This window comes from Fundulus heteroclitus, chromosome 21 (genome assembly GCF_011125445.2).
Source record: "Fundulus heteroclitus isolate FHET01 chromosome 21, MU-UCD_Fhet_4.1, whole genome shotgun sequence".
NCBI classification, from domain to species: Eukaryota; Metazoa; Chordata; class Actinopteri; order Cyprinodontiformes; family Fundulidae; genus Fundulus; species Fundulus heteroclitus.
Genome location: NC_046381.1, coordinates 7,611,224 through 7,632,857, shown reverse-complemented (window position 1 = coordinate 7,632,857; position 21,634 = coordinate 7,611,224). Strand labels below are relative to the sequence as shown.

Genomic DNA, 21,634 nt, shown 5'->3' with positions numbered 1-21,634 from the left:
ATTGTTTGGGATTTGCTCGGGTTCGTCCGCGCGGCTGCTCATTTCTGCAGCCCAGTGTGACACGTTGAATCGAGGACGGACGCGTGGGTGGGGGGGGGGGGGGGGGGGGGGGAGTAACAATCGAGCGGCTCCTCTCTCGGCCCCGAGGCCACACTCATCCTCCCTCGCCCGTAGGTTGCCACCTCACGCACGGACATGTGCGCTCATTACCCGACTTGACGGGCTGTGAAGGGCTGTGAAGGTGTGGAACCCGAGGCCCCGTTTGGCTGCAGGCGCCGGCCGGATGTTTGTGTGCAGGCACCGGGGCCATCGAGACAATGCCGGAGAAGAAAAGAGAAAGATAGATGTGCTTCCTCGCTGCTTTTTCAGAAGTTTAACACTCTAACACCCAGGAGTCGCCTCTAGTTTTCTCTTTAGCCTGAGGCATGCCAGAGGAGCTCAGAGCACCGGCTGAGAGCTAATTCCACCTGTGCTCACTTTGCTGCTCGCAAAGAAAGAAAGGCAATCAAGCACGTACAGGTGCATCATAATACGTTGGAGTATCGTGAAAAAGTTCATTCATTCCAGAAATTCAACCCAAAAAGGGACTAATCTGTATTATTATAGATTGATGACAAACACACACTGCAAAAACGGACCTAAAAATAAGTAAAATGTTCTTAAAATTTTATTTTTTTGTCCTTGATTTGAGCAGGTAGATTATATTATCTGCCAATGGAATGAGTATTTTGTCCCCTAAAATAAGATAATTAGACATCCTGCATTTGAAATGAGACGATGGAGATGAAATGTTCCTGTTTTAAGTGCAAAAATCTTATTCCATTGGCAGATCATCTTATTTACCTGCTAAAATCAAATTTTAAGAAAAGTTTACTTATTTTTAGTTCCTTTTTTGCAGTGCAGTGATCTATTTTAAGTGTTTATTTGAGTTAATTTAGCTAATTTAGATAACATTTAGTTAGTTAGATAACATTAATATTTTGCAAGACCCTAAAAAAAGGGCTTTTTAATGGGAAAAAAAAAAGTTTATGGAACACTTCATCAAGGAGGGTGAACCTTAAAATGGTCAAATGAAAGAAGCTGATGTTCAAGCTTATTGAAGGGAGGTTGAGTGGAAGAAAAAAATGCTTTTCCTCTTAAAATCTGGATACTATTAAAAATGTACTCTCAATAAAGAAATGTTGGTTTACTGTACTGCATATGTGCTCAATATGCGGTCGGATGAGCTTCGCGTGAGTTAACAATCTAAAGATTGTCCTTTTACGTTTAGGTCAAGTTTGTTTCCCAGTCAAGCACAACAATATCATTGTCATTATACCAGGTATAAGTCCCAAAAGAAAATGAAATAAGTATCTCAGTTAAGCTTGACAGCAGAGGGAAGCATGTGGTTCTCTAGCCGTTCCTGTCCTGGCCTTGATAAAACACGGTGGACCAACTCTGCGTCTCTCCAGGTGTGGCCCTGGTCCAACACACCCGAATCAAATGGCTGAATCGGCTCCTCGGTCTGCAGTCAAGTTCTCCAGAGTCCCGCTAATGGCCTGATTACGTGACTCTGGCTTGCAAATAAAAGTTGCCCTCGAGGATTGCAGTTGAGCACCATTGCTCTGGATGTTGGGAATCTTAAATTAAATGCAAAATTTACTTCCAACTTTGCTTCTCCCCCTGTTTCTACCACACGTCTTCCTTCCACAAAACTTTCCTTTTCACGTGCTTGAATTCAGGATTCTGTGACCTGCCAGCTTTTGTAGCTCCTTGTCGGGGACCGCCGCCAAGCCAGCAGGCTTTACCTTATTTTTTTTTACATGTGATCAAATTTCTGTTTTCATTGTGCTTATGTGATGTTCTAATTTTCAGACAAACTGTTTATCAAAATGTACCCGCATTTGCTTAGCCGAGATAAAGGTAAACCCTTCCATTCCACGCAGGCCGGCCCTGTTTGCAAAATGCCAAAAAGTCCGGCACGGGGAGAAAACTATAAACAAGATCAAGCAAATCATTTATTTATTAAAATTTTTTGTTTGTTTGTTTTGTTTATCGCCCCATGTTTGTTCTCTGACTCCAGCCCCCTCGAAATTACAGGGGGGGGTAAAAAAAAAAAAAAGGCGCGCTCGTTTTGTGCAATTTCACTTTCATGTTTTCTTTCTCCTCCGCCGCTGCGTTCTCGTCTGATTCGTTTCGGTAGACTTTCTTATCTCAATGGCTGAAAATTACATTTAATTGCAGTGTGGAAGAAAGGAAAAAAAGAAAAAAAAGAAAAGAAAAGGGGGTTTTCAAAACCGAATGTGGGAATAAAAAAAAAGCCATCCACTTTTTCCCCATTTCGAACCAGAACAACGGAAAAGATGGGACGTGATAAAAGAATAATCCCCCAACTTTGCAGACATGGGGTCTTAATTTGAAGCAGGAAGCATATGTCGTGTGTGTGTGTGTGTGTGTGTGTGTGTGTGTGTGTGTGTGTGCGTTGTGTGACTGACCCCTTACCGGATGAGGTTCACGCACAGAGACAGAAGCTCTGACACCTGGACCCGTTTGTTGTGACTTAAACCCGTCACACCCTCTGACTCCTGCGGATGAAGACGTTATCACTCCAGCGGCGTGGAAATGATACGTGCCCATGGGGCTGTGCTTTGCTTCGCCCCGGCTCGGACCAGTTCGCATGCGCGTACCCGCCGCCGCCGCTCGGACAGTGAGCTGAATGCGCGAGCCGGGGCTGGGGGAGGCGCGCGGGTGTGCGATCCGTCTCCGCGCTGCATGGGAATGTCTGGCACGCCTCCAGAGGTATCCCACAGAGAGGGAATCCTTCTCGAAGTGACCATGAATAGGAAGCTGGACCCACCCAGGCCCTTTGATGTCAAGGGGGTCACGCAGAGACCTCGCAGCTCTGCTGGTGGGGGTGGCATAGTTTCCCAGAATGCCTGGCAACCTCTCCAAAAACCCTTGCCAGCCCCACGACGTGCGCCGTGGAGCTAGAAAAAAAACAACTGCTGGACATTATGTTCTTTTGCATGAACTGGACTAATTTTTTCTATTTTATACGCCAGTAAAATATCAACAAAAAAGGCTTTAACTTGGGTTTTAATTGGATTTGTGTGCTTTGCAGGGTTAGTAAAGAGGTACTTGAGCACGCAGCAGCCTTTCCCTTCGTTTCCGTCATGTACAGTACGGGGAAAAGGTGTTTGCCCAATCACAGAAATTAACCTTTTTCAGTCAAGAGTGGTTTTGACCTTGAAACTCTCACAGGGATGCCGTTTTTTTGCCCAGTCTCTTTCTTGCTGTGGAATCATGAGCACTGATGCTAAGTGAGGCAGGTCGCCAGCATTATAGATAATCTGCTTTCTTTTGTGACCTCCTGGAGAAGTTCTTGGAGCGATCTTGTCCTAATTTCGGTCAGCTGGCTATTCCTGAAAAGGTTCACCGATGTTCCATATTTTTTTGCCTACTTCATGCTGTCTGACAGATTCTACTTAAGAAATTTCTGGATTCTTCTGCTCTAGCAGGAATAAGGCCCGAGCGTAGCTTGTGAAATTGAACCAAATAATGTGGTTAATTAAGGGCCTGTTTGGCTTTCCCTTAATAAAAGTTTTTTTTTTTTTTTGGTTTTACTCAGAATATCTGACGTCAAATGTGTTTAAAGATTCAAGGAGATGATTTCAGGCATGACATTACCACAGTCCACTTCCTGTAGGCGGCCGGATGGCAAAGACATGCGCTGGTGCAGCTCATCTCAACTTTTTGTCATGCTTTACCAGAGCCGGGGCATTTTATGGCTCGCAGGCCACCCCTGCTTCTTTATATGAACCCAACCAGCCACCATGACAATTACAGTAAGTTAAACATGCATGAAGTGTTAAAAAAAATGCTGTTTTTTTTTCAAAGCTGACATCTCTTCTTTCCTTTTTTTGTGTATGTGATGAACCTAAAGTCTTGATTTATATCTATTTTGAATTATCAAACTTATTTACAGAAATGACAGTTTGGGTTTAAATTAGAAAATGCAGCACATGCATCGAAAATCAAGACCTGGCTCTATTTTGATGGTTGTTTTTGTAAATGATGGCTATCTATGTCAAGTAAATATAAAGGCTTACGTTTTACTATCAGTTATAGACTTGGCAACTTTGTGTTCATGTTAGACTCTAAAGTAGAGTTACGTCATGACATTCACAAACTGGCTGATCTTTGGGGGGTTTTGCTGTATTTCACAAAGCACAGTCACAAGCTCCTCTTTTGCTACTCTAACAAGTGAGACAGATAACAGGCACAAGGGGAGGAGCAGAGCAGAGTACAAGTTAATGAATAAACATCCCGTGAGGATTCTGGGTTGTCAACATTTCCTTCATGAGTTCTTAGAAGGCTGCTGTCTAAGTAGAATGCTGGTTCTTGCTTCCTTTTCCTGGATAAAGTCTCGCACCGGCATCCGATAGAAAGTCTGAGACTAAGCATGCATCAAGTGTTTGTTCATGCAAATGCAAATGTCCTGCTTTTATTTGAAATTTAAATGCTTTTATTTTGAAGCTGACTCTGTATTTTTTGGTTATTTTCACTTGTCATCTATACAATAAGTTGTTTAGCCCATTTAATGGGCTTTTACTGTCTACACACTGTTGGAAGCAGCAGTCTACTAATATTGAGCAGCCCTGGTCTTAAGTTTTCATTTAATGAAGTCTAAGGTTAACGGGCTCTGTTTCTGGAGGACAAACTGCAATTGTTAGGGATTACAACATGCATGAAAAAGCTCCAGTATTATGGCTCTAATGTTGGATAGACAAATTATTAAGGCGAACCACCACAAACTGTGCATGCACACTGGATCTGATGTTGAAAATATTATGCATGAAGACTGCAGGGCGTGAATACCCAGTCCTGGAGCGCCAGTGTCCAGTAAATCTTAGATGTGTCCCTGGTCCAGCACACCTGATCCAGTGGCTGGATTACGTTCCCAGCATGCACTCAGGTTCTGCAGAGTTCTGCTACTGACCTCGTTGTTTTATGTTGAAGAAGAGACGCATCTAAAAGTTCCAGGTTCTCGAGGACCGAAGTTTGACACCTATGCAGTAGAGCATTTAATAAGATGAACAAACTGACAGATCTGTAGAAGAAGCCCTTTGTGAGCTTTTAAAGAAACTGAACTTTGCTCAGCTAACGCTCAGTATTTGTTATAATGTCGACCCCCTCATTAGAATACATCAACGCCTCCTGTTTAAGCAGCCCAAAGTATCTGAAACTTAATCAAGACTTTCCCAGTGAATCCTCCAGAACTCGGTCTACCTGTTTGTGTCTCTCGGCCTCTATCTTGTCTGTCTCCTTTCTCCCCTTGCCTCAGCTCCCTTTCCTCTCTCCTTGGGTCTCAGCTGGCTCTGTTCCTATGGCCTCTTTGATCTCAGTGAAAGGGTTTGGAGCTTTAAAGTGCCTCTGTTTCCGCTGTCAGGAGCCCTTCTCCTTTTTTTTTTCTTTTTTTTTTCTTCCTCCCCTCTGGTTTAGGCTTTCAGAGCAGTCGCGGCATCATTGTGCCGCTGTTCGGCTGGGTGGGTTTGGAGGTTGGGAGTGAACGTGGGGGTGTGTGGGTATCTGTGAGGTGGTGAGGCTGGAGGGGGTAGTGGATGTGCAGCGCTGTCAGCCTTAGTCAGGAGAGGACATGACAGAAAGAAAACAACAGTTCCCACATCACTCAGCCCCTTGTGGCCACAGGTGTAAGCGTGCACGCGTTCCAAATGCTTCATTAAAACCTTTCGCGGAGACTTCTGGCGACGGCTTATGGATAGTTACAGGGTTCACGCGCGGTCCTGCAAAGCCTGGAAAAATGTGGGCTTTGACGATGATTTTTCCACGTCTGGATATGTTTCTTAAAAAAAAAAAAAAAAGATCCTAGCTGATCTTATCGTGACGGCTGTATTACTTTTAGATTTTGAGAGTTGTTGCCGACTGCTGAGATGCAAATTTAAGATGTTTATGCTTTCCTTCTGAACCTTGGTACTCATGTGGGAGATTTCCGCCATTTTTTTACTCTTATTTATTCATCTCTTACTTGAGCTGTAGGCATTTGCCAATGTGCGGTTCTTATTTTAGCCAAGTCTATACCACCAGGTCTGACTGCTGCACCACAATCATACCTCCTTTTTTTTTTTTGCAGTTTTCTCTCCCCAGAAATTATTAGTGTTGACCCAGCCTTGTTCCAAACCGAGAGCCAAGGCCTGCTTATGCGAACACGCGGCGCTCCGTGAAACCTCAGAACCTTTCAGGGTGCACGTGTACACTTACAAGTGTATTTTCATCTGGTGAAATTAGACGACAGTTTAAAACCCGCAGGCCGCCCAGCGTAAACACGCGCCGCCTTGAAAGAGGCGCTGGCTGGTATAAGCGAGGCCACGTGAGAGGAAATGGCTTCCATATGCGGCAAAAAAAAGCTCAGGCGATGTTCGCCGGACGTGTCCTTTTTTGCAGGTTAGTAGGAATTGCAAACCAACGGCACGAAGGGAGGAAGGTACATGTGAAGTCGAGTCTCTCCTCTCTGGGAAAGTAGGAGCCTGAAAAACCCTGCGGTGCAACTTTGATGTAAATCTCAAATCAGGTGTATCTAAAACGCTACTCACACACACACAAACACACACACACACACACACACATATACACAGGGCTAGCATTCCTGCGCACACACACATAGCTCTTTGTCAGATTCCTTTCCATTTGTCACGTTGATTAATGCACGCTGGCAGATGCTAAGATGATCGCGGCTCAGCAGAGAGGAGCTGAAAACCTCGGCATCAGGCTGCCGTCTTGCATTTTCCTCCCCGCGCTCCTCCGAACGATCCATCTCGCGGCTGTCCTCCTTAAATCCCCTCACACCTGGCTCGGTACCCCCTGAGACATCTTTGTTCTCCCCTCCTTGTCCGGCTCCCGCGCTGCTGTAAGTCTTCTTCGCCCACCCTTTCCTCCCCAACACATAGGTCATATCTTCATGTGCTCCCCCCTGACTCCTGTTCGTGCTCCATATGAACTGTTTAACACTCCCGTCAAACTCTTTTTTTTTTTTTTTGCACCTTTTCACAGACTTAATCATTATTGTAAACTCGTTTTTCGTGTCTAATTAAAAAAAGATGCAAATTACAAAACAATGTCAGTAAATTACAAATGGATCAAAAGATAAGATAAGATAAGATAAAATAGTCTTTATTGATCTCACATTGGAGAAATTTACTTGTCACATCGGCTCAATAGTCAGAAGAAGGTGCCAAAAGTAGGAAAAGGTGCGTCAGTTATATACAGTGTATCTTCATATATACAGTGGATCTAAAAGAAAATGAGAAAAAAATAAAAAACAAATAGATAAGAATAAAGTAGGCAGATTATGTTACATGTACATTCACTATGATATGCATATATGTACAGTATATACATATGTATTGACATATATTCACGGGGTGGATAGCAGCAGAAGTCGCTTCTAAAAAGTCGCTTTTAAAAAGTTAACTCAGTTCGTGTAATTCTTTATGAAGTTTGATTTATTTAAAGTGTTGATTTTTGGGGAAATGTTGGCGATTATGGCTTACAGTCAATGAAAACTCCAAAAAAAAAGCAGGTTGTCATAAAACTAAGACTAAAATATTACGTAAGACTAACAAAAAAAGGGGTTACTATCACAGACACTTTATGTTATGGTCCTATGGTTTGCCGGCACCATTATGGGTAAAGATCTGGCTGTTTGGAGTGCTGCGTCCAAGCGTAAAACAATGGAAAGTAAAGTGGAAGGAAAAACTGTGGTTGACAAAATAGAAATAAAATCACGTAAGGCCAATTAAAGGCAATTTTACAGCAGAATTGTTAGCTTACTAAAAAGTGTGAACCCGCATGACGCAATATATGCACTCTCCGTGGGGTCGGGGCGTATGTATCCCCGAATGACTCCATCAGTGTGGCGTAGCATGGAGGGGGTTAAGTAAGTCCAGGTTGCATTAATGGGGTCTCAGCTGCATTTTTGGGTCTGCTGTTGCTCATCTTCCATTTAATGACACCCCATATATTCTTTACTCATCTGAAGAGAGGACTTTGGAGCATTGAGCAACAGCCCTATGTGTTTTTTTCCTCCTCCTTAGCCCAGGTTAGACACGCCATTGTCTATGGTTCATGTGTGGCTTGACTCAAGGAATTCAGCAGTCCTGGATGTGTCTGTGTGCGGCGTCTCTTGTCTGACGCCCAGCCACAGAACAGACCTCTCCCAAACTCGTGAATCTGCTTTGCTTTATAGTCCCGAAGCAACACCAGGGTTTCATTTACCGCAGTTGCTCGTGTTCCTTTTTCTAACCACACTTTTTCCTTCCACTCAGTTTTCCTGCAGACATTTGCCTGCAGACAGCACCCTGGGAACAGTCAGCTTCTGCCTCCCAAAATTCTTGAAATTGTGCTTGTTGGTTGCGTGCACCTTTTTTTTTTTTTTTTACTCAACTTTCCATTATTACGCTTAACCACAACATTCTGCAAACCGCCAGCGGATTTAGCAATAACCTTTTGTTGCTTACCCTCCTTGTGGACAACTGTAAGGTTCACAATCCTTAAAATCAGTTTTTACTGAGATATTCAAAGCTTCTGAGAAATTTAATGTTGGGCTTTCATTAGTTGTAAGCTATATTTTATTTTTTAATCTCTCTTTAACGCTATAATGTGGAGGGGGGGACTGTAACCCTTGTTCATAGAATAAAGCATCTTTGATATTAGATTAACTTCACAGTCTTTTTCTGATTTATTGGGATGAACCTCTGTGTGTATTTCTTTGGTTTTTGCAGTTTCCACTCATCTGTAAGTGCTTCTAAAAAAGAGTTTTGCTGCGTACGTGTGAGACGTTCGCTCACCTGTGCGACAACAAAGTCTCTATAAATGAGCCGTGTAAATGGTGGCGTGCGGGCTCATGGCTCGCCTATCGTAAGCTCATCTCTTTCAGGCACACATGCGGCTTTTTTTAGTTTGTAAGATGCCCCGCGCAAAAGAACGCGGAAAGTAAAGATTCGGCGAGCGGCCGCGTCGCGGTTTTTGCTGATTTCCCATCATAGGTTGCATCAGCGTTCGCGAGGCATGATGCTGCACACCTGAGCAAAGCGAGAGCCTCATAACTCGGCCCCGTTCCACCCTTTTGTGGCTCATTACAGAACATCTCCTGGAGGATGTTGGGTAGGTTGCCGCTCGAATGGGGCCTGCGTGCGTGCGCTTGTTTCTGCTCCTCGGTTCCTCGTTATTGACCCTGGCCTGAGCCCTTTCATTAGGACGGGCTGCGGAGCGGAGGGACAAAGCGGGCTGGTGGGGGGATCAGGGGACGGGGCGGAGGTTGTAATTAGGCTGTTCCGCTCCCCCCCGGCCCAGCTCAAGGTCACTCGGAGACAAACCGAGAGGCCAGGTCTCTCACTATTTTCCATCTCCTCCTCCTTTCCCCTCTTAAACTCACACTTTTCCCCCTCCCCTTCCCTCCATCCGTCCGGCAGCCTCTCCTTCTCCTGGGGTCCTTTGTCGCAGTAGAGCGGTCCGCCGGGGGAAGCCGCAGAGAAGCGGAGGGGCTAATTCAGTCTAATCTTTTAGCCTGTTAATGTCCGGCTGATATGTGGATTTCTGCAGATCCTCAGGGGAAGGCCTTTGTGGTGAAGGCCATCATTACTCCGTTTCCAGGCCCTCCTCGCCAATTATAAGCAGGGAGACAAATTAGTTCTTCCCAAACTTGGCTTTTAAGAAGTTTTCCTCAACTTTACTTCATATTTCTGTCAAAAATACAAGCAGGAATAGAAAGCCCTGACATTCTTTTCTTTTTTTTTTACTTGATTGAAAAACAGGCTTTTTGTGTGAGACTTGCAGACGGATTTTGGACCCATCCTGTGCAACTCCGTGTTCGGTTTCAGCTCAAAGCCGTCCGAGCTGTGGAGAATTGTGGCGTAGCTTTGCTTGTCTCGCTCTGGCCAGCGGTGAGCTCGGTCTAACGTTTCCCTCTGATTAAGACGTAGTGGTGAAAGCTGCCTTTGATCTGAGGAAATGTCTGCGTAGGGAGCAGCTGGAATGCTGCATTCTCCTCTCTGCCTTGCAGTGGGAAGGAGAGAAATACTTTTACCATCTATTTATCTTGCCCCACCGCTGTCAGTCCACCCAGTCCTACTCTTCTTGCAGTGCTGCGAAGAAGAATTTGCCTTCTTACAATTTTCTTCTTACAATCCCCCCCCCCACACACACACACACACACACATGTAAATATTTCAGAACATTAAACAAATTTTAATATCAGACAACAACCTGAGTAAATACAAAATGCAGTTTTCAAGTGATAATTTCATTTATGACGAAAAACAAGTATCCAAACTTCACAAGGTCACGTCGCAGCATCTTAATTGGATTTAAGTCCTGACTTTGACTAGGCCACTGCAAAACTTTCAGAACAAAACCCAAGTCTGCTCGAGCTGGAGGTCACAACTTGTTGGCCGGACTTTCTTCAAGATGTCGTTGCAGAGAGGCTGTTTTGTCTAATGCAGTGTTAGCGATGACATTTTTCTGGTGACGTAAAACAATGATTTCTGACAAACACAGTAAAAACCAACTAAAAACAGCTACATACTCATAATCTTAATGTTCTTTCCTTTTTTTTGCGCACCTTTAAATGGAACGTGCCTCATATCACGGGAAATTTCAGTGTATCACAAGATTATTATTATTTTTTTTTTGAAGATCTATTTGCAATGAAGAGCAGCTCCATTGAGCCACATATTTAAGAGGGTAATGGTCCAATAAGCTGGTGTTTGTTAGATTTAAAAAATATATATATTTGATTTAGGGTAACTAAAGATGACCCTGAATAAGCCCATCTATCCAGATCCCCCTTTAGTTTTAACAGAGGCGATGTCACACGGTTTGAGAAAGAGAGAGAGAGAGAGCAGGCAGCACTACACAGCTCTGCAGCTAAGCAGGCTTTCACTTCATTTCTAAACTAGGACAAAATGATGACTGATAAGCATTTTATATTTACAATGAGCGATAATAACAGAATTAGCAAGGTTAGCTTTACAAGCAGTAGTCTCTGGGTTTAGTCCTTGAAAATACTTCTATCAATTAATCCAGTTTTGACCAATTCCTAAAGCCCAGTTTTAGGATTTCCGCTAAACAGCAGTTACACCCTGATACAGAGAAGGATTTTCAGAAAATGTTATTGCTTATTAGACGCTTTAACCTAGAGAAAAAAGGCCTTTTGAATATTGGCTGTTTATTTTCATACCTTATAAATGGGCCTTTTCTACTCATGTTATTGTTTTAACCAAAACCATTAACCGTCTTACTCAAATGTATCACTTTTCTCATTTTTCAAACAATTTTAGCCTTTTTTCAAAGTGCATTTTGCATATATTCAACATGTTTACTTGATAAAACTTTTTTTTGTGTTCCAGGTAAGTACTAACTAACCAGAACAGCTGCTGTTTGGTTATGACAACACAATGTTTATACCGGTGCACATTTCACATTGAACGGTTAAAATAAATGTGGCAGTAAAAATAAACACTGCAAAAACTAAACTAAAAATAAGTTGAATTTTCTTAAACTGAGTGTATTTGTCCTTGATTTGAGCATGCAAAAAAGATGATTTGCCACTCCAATAAGATTTTTGCACTTAAAATAGGAACAACTCATTTCCGTCATCTTATTTCAAGTGCAGGATGTCTAATTATCTTATTTTAGGGGTAAAATACTCATTCCATTGGCAGATCATCTTATTTACCTGCTCAAATCAAGGACAAACAGGCACAGTTCAAGAAAATGTGACTTATTTTTAGTTCCGTTTTTGCAGTGAAGGAGTAACTTTGGTTTAGAAATGTGTCTGTCTTATTCATTTTTATTCTGGGACGAAGCACACGTGTCATTCTCCTCCTACGTTCTCCTCTTGTGTGCATCTCTGCAGGGCTCCGACGGTGGCGGGCAGTCCGGCTTTCTCCGACATCTCCCTCATTCGGATCTCCCCCCAGCGGAACCCGTCGGTGGGGGCGGAGTCGCCCTTCCACCCTCCGCATCCCTACATCAGCCCGTACATGGACTACATCCGCTCCCTCCACAGCAGCCCCTCCATCTCCGTCGTACCGGCCACCCGGGGCCTCAGCCCGGCAGATGGTGAATAACGTCAAACCCACACAGACACACGCTCCCGCTCGGCAGCACTCGCACACACAACCCCAGCAGGGCGCCTCGGTAGGCCTTTTAAAATAATAATTGTTGGAATTGATCAGTTGCTATTTGGAGGAATTCCACCTCTCTGCGTCGGTTTAATTCCTGTTTGGGATCAGAGGAGGTCAGGTGAGAGGCAACTAAATCCATCTCTATTAAGACCCAGGGGGTCGGGGAGACGTTATCTGAGTCAGGGCGCTAGCGGGTCGGAGTATTATGAGTGCAGAACGTCCCGGAACGGGTGGGGGCTGCTTTCGGGGAGGGAGGCTAATCCTTTTGGTCTGCGAGACGCGTCAGAGACCTCAGGAGGACGCATCAGTGAGCGGCGGGGTCACATGCAGTTACACAGGGGAGGGTCGGTCAGGAGGGACCTTCAGGTGTCCTGGGAGTGCCTGTTTTAGACCAAATGCAGTTTATAAAACCACCGCAGAGGTCTGAAACGAGGGTTTTTGTTTCAGGGAGGTGTCAAGGATCAAGGATTTATTTTTAACAGCATGGATAAATTTTTTGCGCCATCACAACTATAAATAACAAATTGGTTGAAAAGATAAACCAAAGGCCCCAGTGAACCCACTTTCCTTTCCTAATAGGTTTGGAGACAAATTTTTAAACAACAGTCTGTAAAAGTGTGGAATTTTACTGGATTATTTCCTAGTCTATAAAGTAAAAATTGTAAATCTGAGAGAAATTACTTTTTGACTGTTGAACGTTTTTGTTGGCGAGGGCTCTGAAATGATGCACCGTGCATTTGTAGCGCTTCACTTTTTCAGCATTTTCTTGGGTTACAGCCTTACTTGAATATGGATTAACTTAATTTCCCCCCCTCAAAACGCTACACACAACAACCCGTAAGGTGATTTTTTTGTTTAATTTTACAAAAATCTTAAGAATAATAAAATAAATAAATAATAAAAGAACTTAGAATTCGAAATTGACCTCAGATCCATCCTGTGATCATCTTTGAGATGTTTCTACAGCAACTCCAGACCCACCTGTGGGAAATTCAGATGATTTGACAGGATTTGTAAGAGCGCACATCCGTCTGTATGAGGTCCCACTGAGCACAAACCGAGCATGGAGTCCAGGCAAAAAATCTGGGGACGGATACATCTAAATTTCTGCTGCTTCGAAGGTGCCAATCAGCGCAGTGACCTGGTTGGCCATCTAAAGGTGGCGATTAAAAGGGACTTAGTCAGGCAGGTGGCCAAGAACCCAGGGATATCTTTGAGAGAAATAAAGTTCTCTGATCTGAAGAGACACAGATTGAACGCTTTGGCCGCCATGTGTTATGTTGGGAGGAAACCAAGCACTGTTCATCACCTGTCCTGTACCATCACTGCAGGGAGTCATGGGGTGTCGGGGGGCTGGGGGGCAGCATCATGCTTTTGATTGGCAGAAACTAAGAGACTAGTCATGATAGAGGGAACAGTGAATGTCGTACAGAGACATCCTGGATGAAAGCCTGCTCCAAGGTGGCCTTGGTTCATCTTTGAGCACGACAGCCCCAAACAAGCAGCTAAGATGTCAAAGGAGGGGGGTTCAGGAGAACGCTGTGTGTACCTTTAAGAATCCGTTTTCTATTGCAGGGGGTTTCAGCCTTTGTCCAGGTTTTTGAAAGCCTTCCACTTGTTTCTGTCGAAACGAGCGGAAAATTACTTCTTATCCAATTAATACCCGAGAAATTACTTTTTACCCAAGTAATTTTTAATTTCCTGGTTTCACAGTTTCATGGATGGAAGGTCCTGATCTGAGGGTGTGGCTGTGAGGTTAGCCTGGGATTGTTGAGGGGCAGGGTCATATGCTGATCACCCACCACATTAACACTTGAATGTTGTTTCCGACTTTATACAAGATTCATATTCAAGCTTACATTTCATGACTGAGAATGGACCAAAGGAAGAGGAAATATGCCAGTTGTCCATTTTGCTTTGTGAACAAATGGCATGGCACCATCTTCTTGGTAGGGTTGTATTTGTTTGGCTTTTGGTTTCTTCTTACTGCCACCCGCTGGACTGGAAGTGTAGTGCAGTTTTATTCACAACTTCCCCATCGCCTGATTTAAATAATTTTTTGCTGCCTTGTAGAGCAATTGAAACAGAAAGCACAAAATATTACCCAGGTAATAAAAAAAATCCCAGGTATTTAATTCCTGGGACTTTTGATGGAAATGGGGATCTCAAGTGACCCAGCCAGAGTCCAGAATTCAACTGAACATCTCTGGACGTCTGAGACTGCTGTGCTGAATTTGTTTTCAAGAAGAATTGAGGCTGTAATTGCTGCCAGAGGGGCAGCAATTACAAAGTATTAAGATTTTAGTTCTTAATAAAGTTGTAATAATCTACTTTTTTACATTGCGCTGTGTAAAAACACAGCACAGCGGTGTGTTGCGTATAGAGCTTTGAGGGAGAAAATAAACTAAATCTGTTTTGAAATAAGGCTATAACCTGATAAAATGTGGACAAAGTGAATCGCTGTGAATAATAATCACAGGAGGAACTTGGACTACCATGATTTCTGCTCTTAAATATACACCAGTTGTTAACAAATGAGGCTCACTGTGCTTTACACATATTAAGAAGTTGCCCTTCAATTATATTCTTAAGATAAATCCTTAATAAAGTAAACGTTCCTGTAACAAATAGACCTTTATTCCACTTTTCTTTTACAAAGATCTAAATAGTCTGAATCAGATTTAAAGTAAACTGTACAGTTCACCGTTAATATCCTTAATGGCATGCAGAGTCTTTTGATTTAGTTTAAGGAGATTCTAACTGTACAACATGGTCATGTAAATATGTATATATATATGTATATGTATATATATATATATATATATATATATATATATGTATATATATATATATGTATATATATATATATATATATATATATATATATATATATATATATATATATATATATATATATACATGTAGGTACGGTCAAGGCCTATCTCCTTCAAATTTCCTGAGCTCTTGCTACAAAGATCCACATCTACATTCAGCTTTTAGATCTTCAAATGCCCAAATAACCCATTATTCGCTCTTTACATCCTCAGCTGTCAAGCTTTTGGCACATCAGTCACAAACTCCCTCTTTAGCTACCTGTCTGATGTCTGAATGTATGTGTGAATTGGCAGATAGTGGGGTTATTTCCTCTACATCTGCACACTTCCCTTAATCTCGTCCCGGCCTGATAGCCTCTTAGTGAAGGCTAGAAGAGTCTGCTTCACTCAGCCCCTCTCCCGCGCTTGAACTCGGCTCTTTGCAAACGGCTCAGACTCTCTGCCCTCCAGGTTTTCCATTACCATAACGTAATGTGCGCCAGGCCCGGATTGCTTTAAATCAAAATAGTTTCTCCAACCTACCACATGATCCCCCGTTTAATTCATAATGCCGTGAATGGCGAATAAGGCACCTAATTACTCCTTTAATCAATTCGGTGATTAATTAACCCATCAGCTTTTGTGTTGTTAGTATATCACTGCGCTTACAGGGAGCCTCCTACTTCAATATGCAAAGATTTTTTTTTTTTCCCCCAGCAAAAAGTACATTTGAATAATGATGAATTAATTAACAGAATCTAATGGAGATTTAAAAGTGGGTGGGATTTGGTGCCACCCTCCTGCTGCCACACATTTGCTTTCACACATTTTTGCTTTATATTTTCTCCACGACAACCGGGTTCAGAGGTAGGCCTGCCCCCCGATCCTATTGTTGTGCCGAAGGAGCACCCGGTGGCTCCGCTCGCCGAGTCCTCAGGCGAGTCTCTGCTTTCTCCGCATCCCCTTTTTCTTTCTTTCTTTCTTTTTTTTTTCTCCCCCACTCTTTTTGCCCCCAGGATGGCACTCGGATGCCAACGTTTCTGATTTAGAAATTCCACAAAGCTCTTTTCCGCGCGCGGATCCTGAATGGGACGCATTACGGGTGAATGCGAAAGCAAAGCTGAGGCGGAACACTGGCGACAATTAAGAAACCCCCCCCCCCCCTCCCAACCCCTCTGCCTGAGACATAAAAGCCAGATCGAATTAATTTACAATTTTCTTTCCCATCCCTTTTCAGTCAGCCAATCATGGATGCGCTCTGTAGGCAAACGGGCCAGACTTAAGAGGAAATCTCTTCACACAGTGTTTCTTTTTTTATTTGCCTCTTTATTTCTCAAATTTGGGGGAGCTGCAAAGGTCTGAACCGATTCCATATCTTTATCCATAACCACACTGTTAGTCCCACCCACCCCCACCCATCTCTCTTTCTCACAGTATCTGCATACGGAAGCCCCTTCTGCCAGATGTTTGTTTTTGGGCTCGGGTTCAAGAACTCCGACTGAGGGAACGACTTGGAATGGAGGAGCGCCGAGAGAGAGAGAGAGAGAGAGAGAGAGAGAAAAAACCAAGTGGAGGCAGGATCGTTTTGCGGCATCTTTTCAAATGCTCAGATCTATCTGAGAAGATTTAGGCCCTTTTTGTTTTCCCGACGCAGCAGAGTTGGGGAGCAGGTTGCATATCTGCAGACTGCAGCGCTGATGCGTGCACCACGCAGGCAACATGTTTGCCAAGAGATGCAAAGGCCCACATTCTCTTACCGCACGCACTGCAGCATCCAGTGGCTTTTATTGGGATTTTTTTTATCCTGGTACCCTTAAAGGAAGCGCAAACAATTAGAAGCAACACAAATTGTTAGTTTAGTCCACCTGTGTGTTATTTTGTGTCCGGATAAAACCAGCTGTTCTCTGAGGGCCTCGGGGTTTCCGTCGGAGAACGTTACAGAACAAACAGAGGACCAAGGGAAACAGCAGACAGGTCAGAGGGAAAAGCTGTTTAAAACAGAGTCAGGTCAGGAAACAACAGAGCTCTGTTCGACACATCGTCTAAAAGTGGAAAGAGGTCATCTGAGATTTTATGAGCCAGGAAAAGGGAGCATTTTACAGAGAAGAAGCCCAGAGGGCGGTGCTAGCTGTGGAGGAGCTGCAGAGATCCACGGCTCAGTTGGAGCAACTTTTGAAACTCTGCCCTGGGGAAGAACTGCAAGGCGAGAGTCACCTGGAGTCTCCTTTACAGTTTGCCACAAACCTCGCAGGGAACACAGTAAGCGTGCGGAAGAAGCTGCTCTTCTCACATGAGACCGAATGAAAACTTCTAGCCCAGGGGTCAGCAACCTTTGTAACCCGCAGAGCCATTTTTGCCCACGTTTCAGCTAAATAAATTTTGTTTAGAGCCACAAAAGTTACACCTCTGTTCGAAATAAAAGCTTGTTTTTATAGTATATTATAGGAAATTTGTTTAATTTTTTTTTATTAAAGATCAACAGTTATTATTATTTAACCAACAGTATTTTTATGTTTAGGTTTGATGCATTTTCTTCAATTGGACATTTGAATTTTATAGCAAATGGCATCAAAATGATTAAAAAGCAAGTCGTTTGCAACCTATTGACAAGAAGATACTTAATTTAGCTATAGTAAAATATTCCATACACCATTAGTTTCTTTCCTTCTGGAAATTTTATGCATATATTCCAGAACTAAATGCATCCTTAATCTAGCAATTTTAAATTACCTTTACATTTAGAAACATTGACCAATTATTTCCTCTCGTATTTTTGGTCTAGGTTTTTAAGAGCCAAAGCTGAAGGTGTAAAGAGCCACATGCGGCTCTGGAGCCACAGGTTGCAGACCACTGTTCTAGACAACCTTTCTCTCCAGTCCCACTGTGAAACATGGTGGTGGCAGCTTAATGGTGCGGGAACCCATTTCTTCAGCAGGGACAGGGAAGCTGGGTAGAGATAAAGGAAAGATGGGGGGGGGGGGATGCTGGATGATCGTAGAAGATGAAGATTTAAGTAAGTAAGTAGAGTATATTTATTAAGCGCCTTTCACAGACCGAGCAAAACTGAAATAACATAAGGAAAATGTGACAACTTAATAAAATCACGATATAAACATTCACCAAATGGCCAATTTAAAAAAAATAAACAGTTTTTACTGCTTCTTGAAAGAGTCCACATTTGAAGCGGGTTTTGCCTTCCAGCAGGACGAAGACTTGCAATGAAATGCTTCAATTAAAGCCTTTCCATGTGTTGGAATGGCTCAGTCAAAGTACAGACTCAAATCCTGCTGAGGTCACAATTTTTAACTCGCCGTTCGAACACGGGTCTCCATTCAGTATAGCCGAGCTTGAGCTCGTTTGCAAAAATATATAGATGAATAAATAAGAAAGTATAGAAACAACGGTTTTAATAGACAGATGTGCAAAGCTAAAAGTCATTCTGTGAGTCGGGGGAGCTGAACAGAAAGTAAAACGGTCCCACATTTAGATTGTCTTGGTCTATCACATGAAATTCCCGATAAAATACTCTGACATTTGTGTTTGTCCAAATGTGAAAAAAGTTCAAGCGTGTCCAGCACTTGTGGAAAACATTGTGGAAGTGACTATGGGGCGGTAAAAGGAAGCGATATAGGCTATTTCTGGGGCTGTGTTGCTACACGATCAGTTATGCTGTTCTCCGCCGTAATCTCTGAGCAATCAGGAATCCCCAGTGAGCCTCTCCACTTCAGGTGACGCTCCCTGTGCAGCTGTTTTGGTTAACATGATGGGCTTTGCTAATGTTGCTCATTACGGTTCTGCTGAGCTAATTATCATCCAAAGTAGATGAGTGCACCTTCTCTAATGCAGCGCAGGTGTTCCTCCTTTTCGGCCTTCCCTTCGCCGCCTAATAAATTAAAGCTGTTGTTTCCTGCTCCCTCTCACCAACTTCCTTCTAAATGTTCGGTTTTCCCTCTCCCGCTGACCCGAGCTTCCGTTTCCCTCCCGCTGCAGCGCCTCACACCGGGCTGACCACGGCCGACTACTACCACCAGATGGCCCTGCTGGCCGGCCACCGCAGCCCGTACACCACAGACCTCCTCCCGTCGGTGGCGTCTCCAGCCGGGGCCGGCGGCGCCAGCGCCCTGCACATGGAGTACCTGCAGGCGATGGAGAGTAAGTCTGCAGTGATCTTAGACTGTGCACATGTTTCAGCACATTTCCAAGAAGGGAGGATTTCCAGTTGGTGTAATAAAGTTTGTGTTTTTTCTTACTTAATGGATGCTGAAGGATATTTCCTCTGGCTCTAACAGGTGTTTTCTTTTGTTTTTGACCGCTTACCTTAGCAATACCTACTGTTATAAACACTGCAAAAAGAGAACTAAAAGTGAGCTAAATTTTCTTAAAATTAGTATATTTTCCCTTGATTTGAGCAGCTAAATAAGACTTTTTGCCAGTGGAATGAGTATTTTTACCCCTAAAATAAGATAATTAGATATCATGCACTTGAAATAACACGATGGCTATGAAATATTCTTATTTTAAGTGCAAAACTCTTATTCCATCGGCAAATAGTCTTATTAAGCTGCTCAAATCAAGGTAAAATACACTAATTTCAAGAACATTTTACATACTTTTAGTTCCCTTTTTGCAGTGAAACCAGTGCTTGCAACTAAGCAGACACGTAGGAGAACAGTTTGAAAGAGCTTCAGAAAGCCTGTCAAGCTATTAATTAACCAAAATAATACAAGAAAGTTAGACATTTTAAAAGCAAAATATGAATAAGACAGAGGGTTTTGAGATATATTTGTTTAAAGCCAGAGTCAGTGATTTTTCCGGACGTTTCCTCAAGTCCCTTTTTGAATAACAATGCAATGTGCAAGACCGTCTTTCCTGCTCTTCTGCTCCTCAGGGGGATTGTGCGGAAAAAAATCTCCCAAATTCACTCTGGTCTTATTTCTTTCTACTGAGGCCTTTCTCTTCTTCTCGTAAACTTGTATGCAGTTTGCTTCTTGTGACTCTCAGCCACGTTCAAAGTATACGGTGAGAGTAGCGGAGCTACAATGAACGACTAATACCGAAGCTAGCCGCTAAGCTAGCCGCTAAGCTAGCCGCTAAGCTAGCCGCTAAGCTAACTAGATACATAAACACTAGAACAAGAAATGTGGGACAACCAATAGATAAGATGATACCCCCAAAACTTGAGGGACAGAGGGGGGACAAAACTCTGACCAATCGCTGCTCTTTGGCTCTCTAGTGACACGCGTTTTATTGACAGTGAGCTGACAGGAAGAGGAGGGGAAGACAGGCGGCAAAGCGCCGCGGGTCGGAGTCGATCCCGGGCCGCGTTGAGGACTAAAGGCCTCCTAATAAGGTTTGCGCTAACCGCTCCACCACGGGCGCGCCCCGGAAAACAAAACTTGCCAAATCCGGTCGGGAGAAGGGCGAAAACATTGTTTCCATCAACAAAAGCCTTCAGAGGCGTTCTCTGATGTTCTTTTAATGAAACAATATTAGGTAGATTGGACAACACGGAAGAAATAGCAGCATCAATGTTAACGCTTGCTTCCCCGATGCGAGCCGCCATTGTTGTCTGAATCAAAACAGTCTTACGTCACGGTCGCTTCTCCACTACGTCACATCTATGAAACTCCAGCCCTGCGTCCTGATTGGCTAGACAATAAAATTGGTTGAAGAAATCACTCTCTATGGGAGATGTCCCAGATGGATGTGAATGAAGCTAGGCGGAGCTAGGCGGAACGAAATTCATCTGGCTAGGGTCAGGTTATGTGAAAATAAGGTTATTAGAATTATGCATCTGAAAGACCCAATGGAGACTTATTATCTGCTTTCTGTCAGAGTAAACTCAGTTTTTATTCATAATGTCCTAGTATTTAGAAGAGTCCGTAGTTACCTGTGTTCTAACAAGACTCCTAGCGCCTGTAGAAGAGAAACAAACCCGCAGCAGCACAGATCCTCCACCGTGCTTAAAAGCGGGCTTTCCCAGATACTTATCATTTGTTGGGACTATTTGTTGCAGAAAAGCTCCAGCGGAGCCTTCCCCAACCACCATCTGCTTTATCTGATTCCAGATAAAGCAGATGGTGGGACATGAAAGACTTTTTTTCAAACAAACAAGTGTTTGGCATGTAGATGCCACTATTGGCTGCAGCTTTTGAGTTTTGGAGATTTTTTTTCTTCTAACATTCCTTAGCAACCTCCTCACTGTGCACGTTGGGAAGATAAACTGAGACCCTTGTCCAGCCTCGTCTGCCACATCTTAATTATTACTCTGACTGAAGACATTTTAGCCCCATGGATATTTATCTTGTAGCCATTTCCAGACGTAGTCACTTCAATTCAGTTTATTTACATAGAGCAAGTTCACAACACAATTGATCTCAATGCACTTTACAACCATACAGACAGCCCTATAAAGATACTTCATTGCCATGTTCTCTTGTCTTTCCGCTGTTGAAGAGTGGCAAAGTCAAAATTATTAAAATTTTAATTAATAAAGGTTCCTCCGCTATTAAAAGTTCATCAGTTGCCAGGTTACCCTAAAACATTAATGTAGAGATTATAAAAATACTCGGGATGCATTTAATTTTAAAGGAACTGTTTGTGGTGCCGCTACTAGCGCCACCTGTAGGTCTGTAAAAA

The 21,634-nt window shown here is 43.2% G+C and overlaps 1 protein-coding gene across 1 annotated transcript in view; it reads left to right on the top strand.

Annotated features, from left to right (window-relative positions):
* gli3 (GLI family zinc finger 3) overlaps positions 1-21,634 on the top strand; it is a 154,615-nt gene that overhangs the window by 97,364 nt on the left and 35,617 nt on the right. The window contains exons 5-6 of the mRNA XM_036125807.1: positions 11,912-12,117; positions 18,986-19,147. Of these exons, the coding sequence (XP_035981700.1) occupies positions 11,912-12,117; positions 18,986-19,147 (368 nt within the window). The remainder of the gene's footprint in view (positions 1-11,911; positions 12,118-18,985; positions 19,148-21,634) is intronic.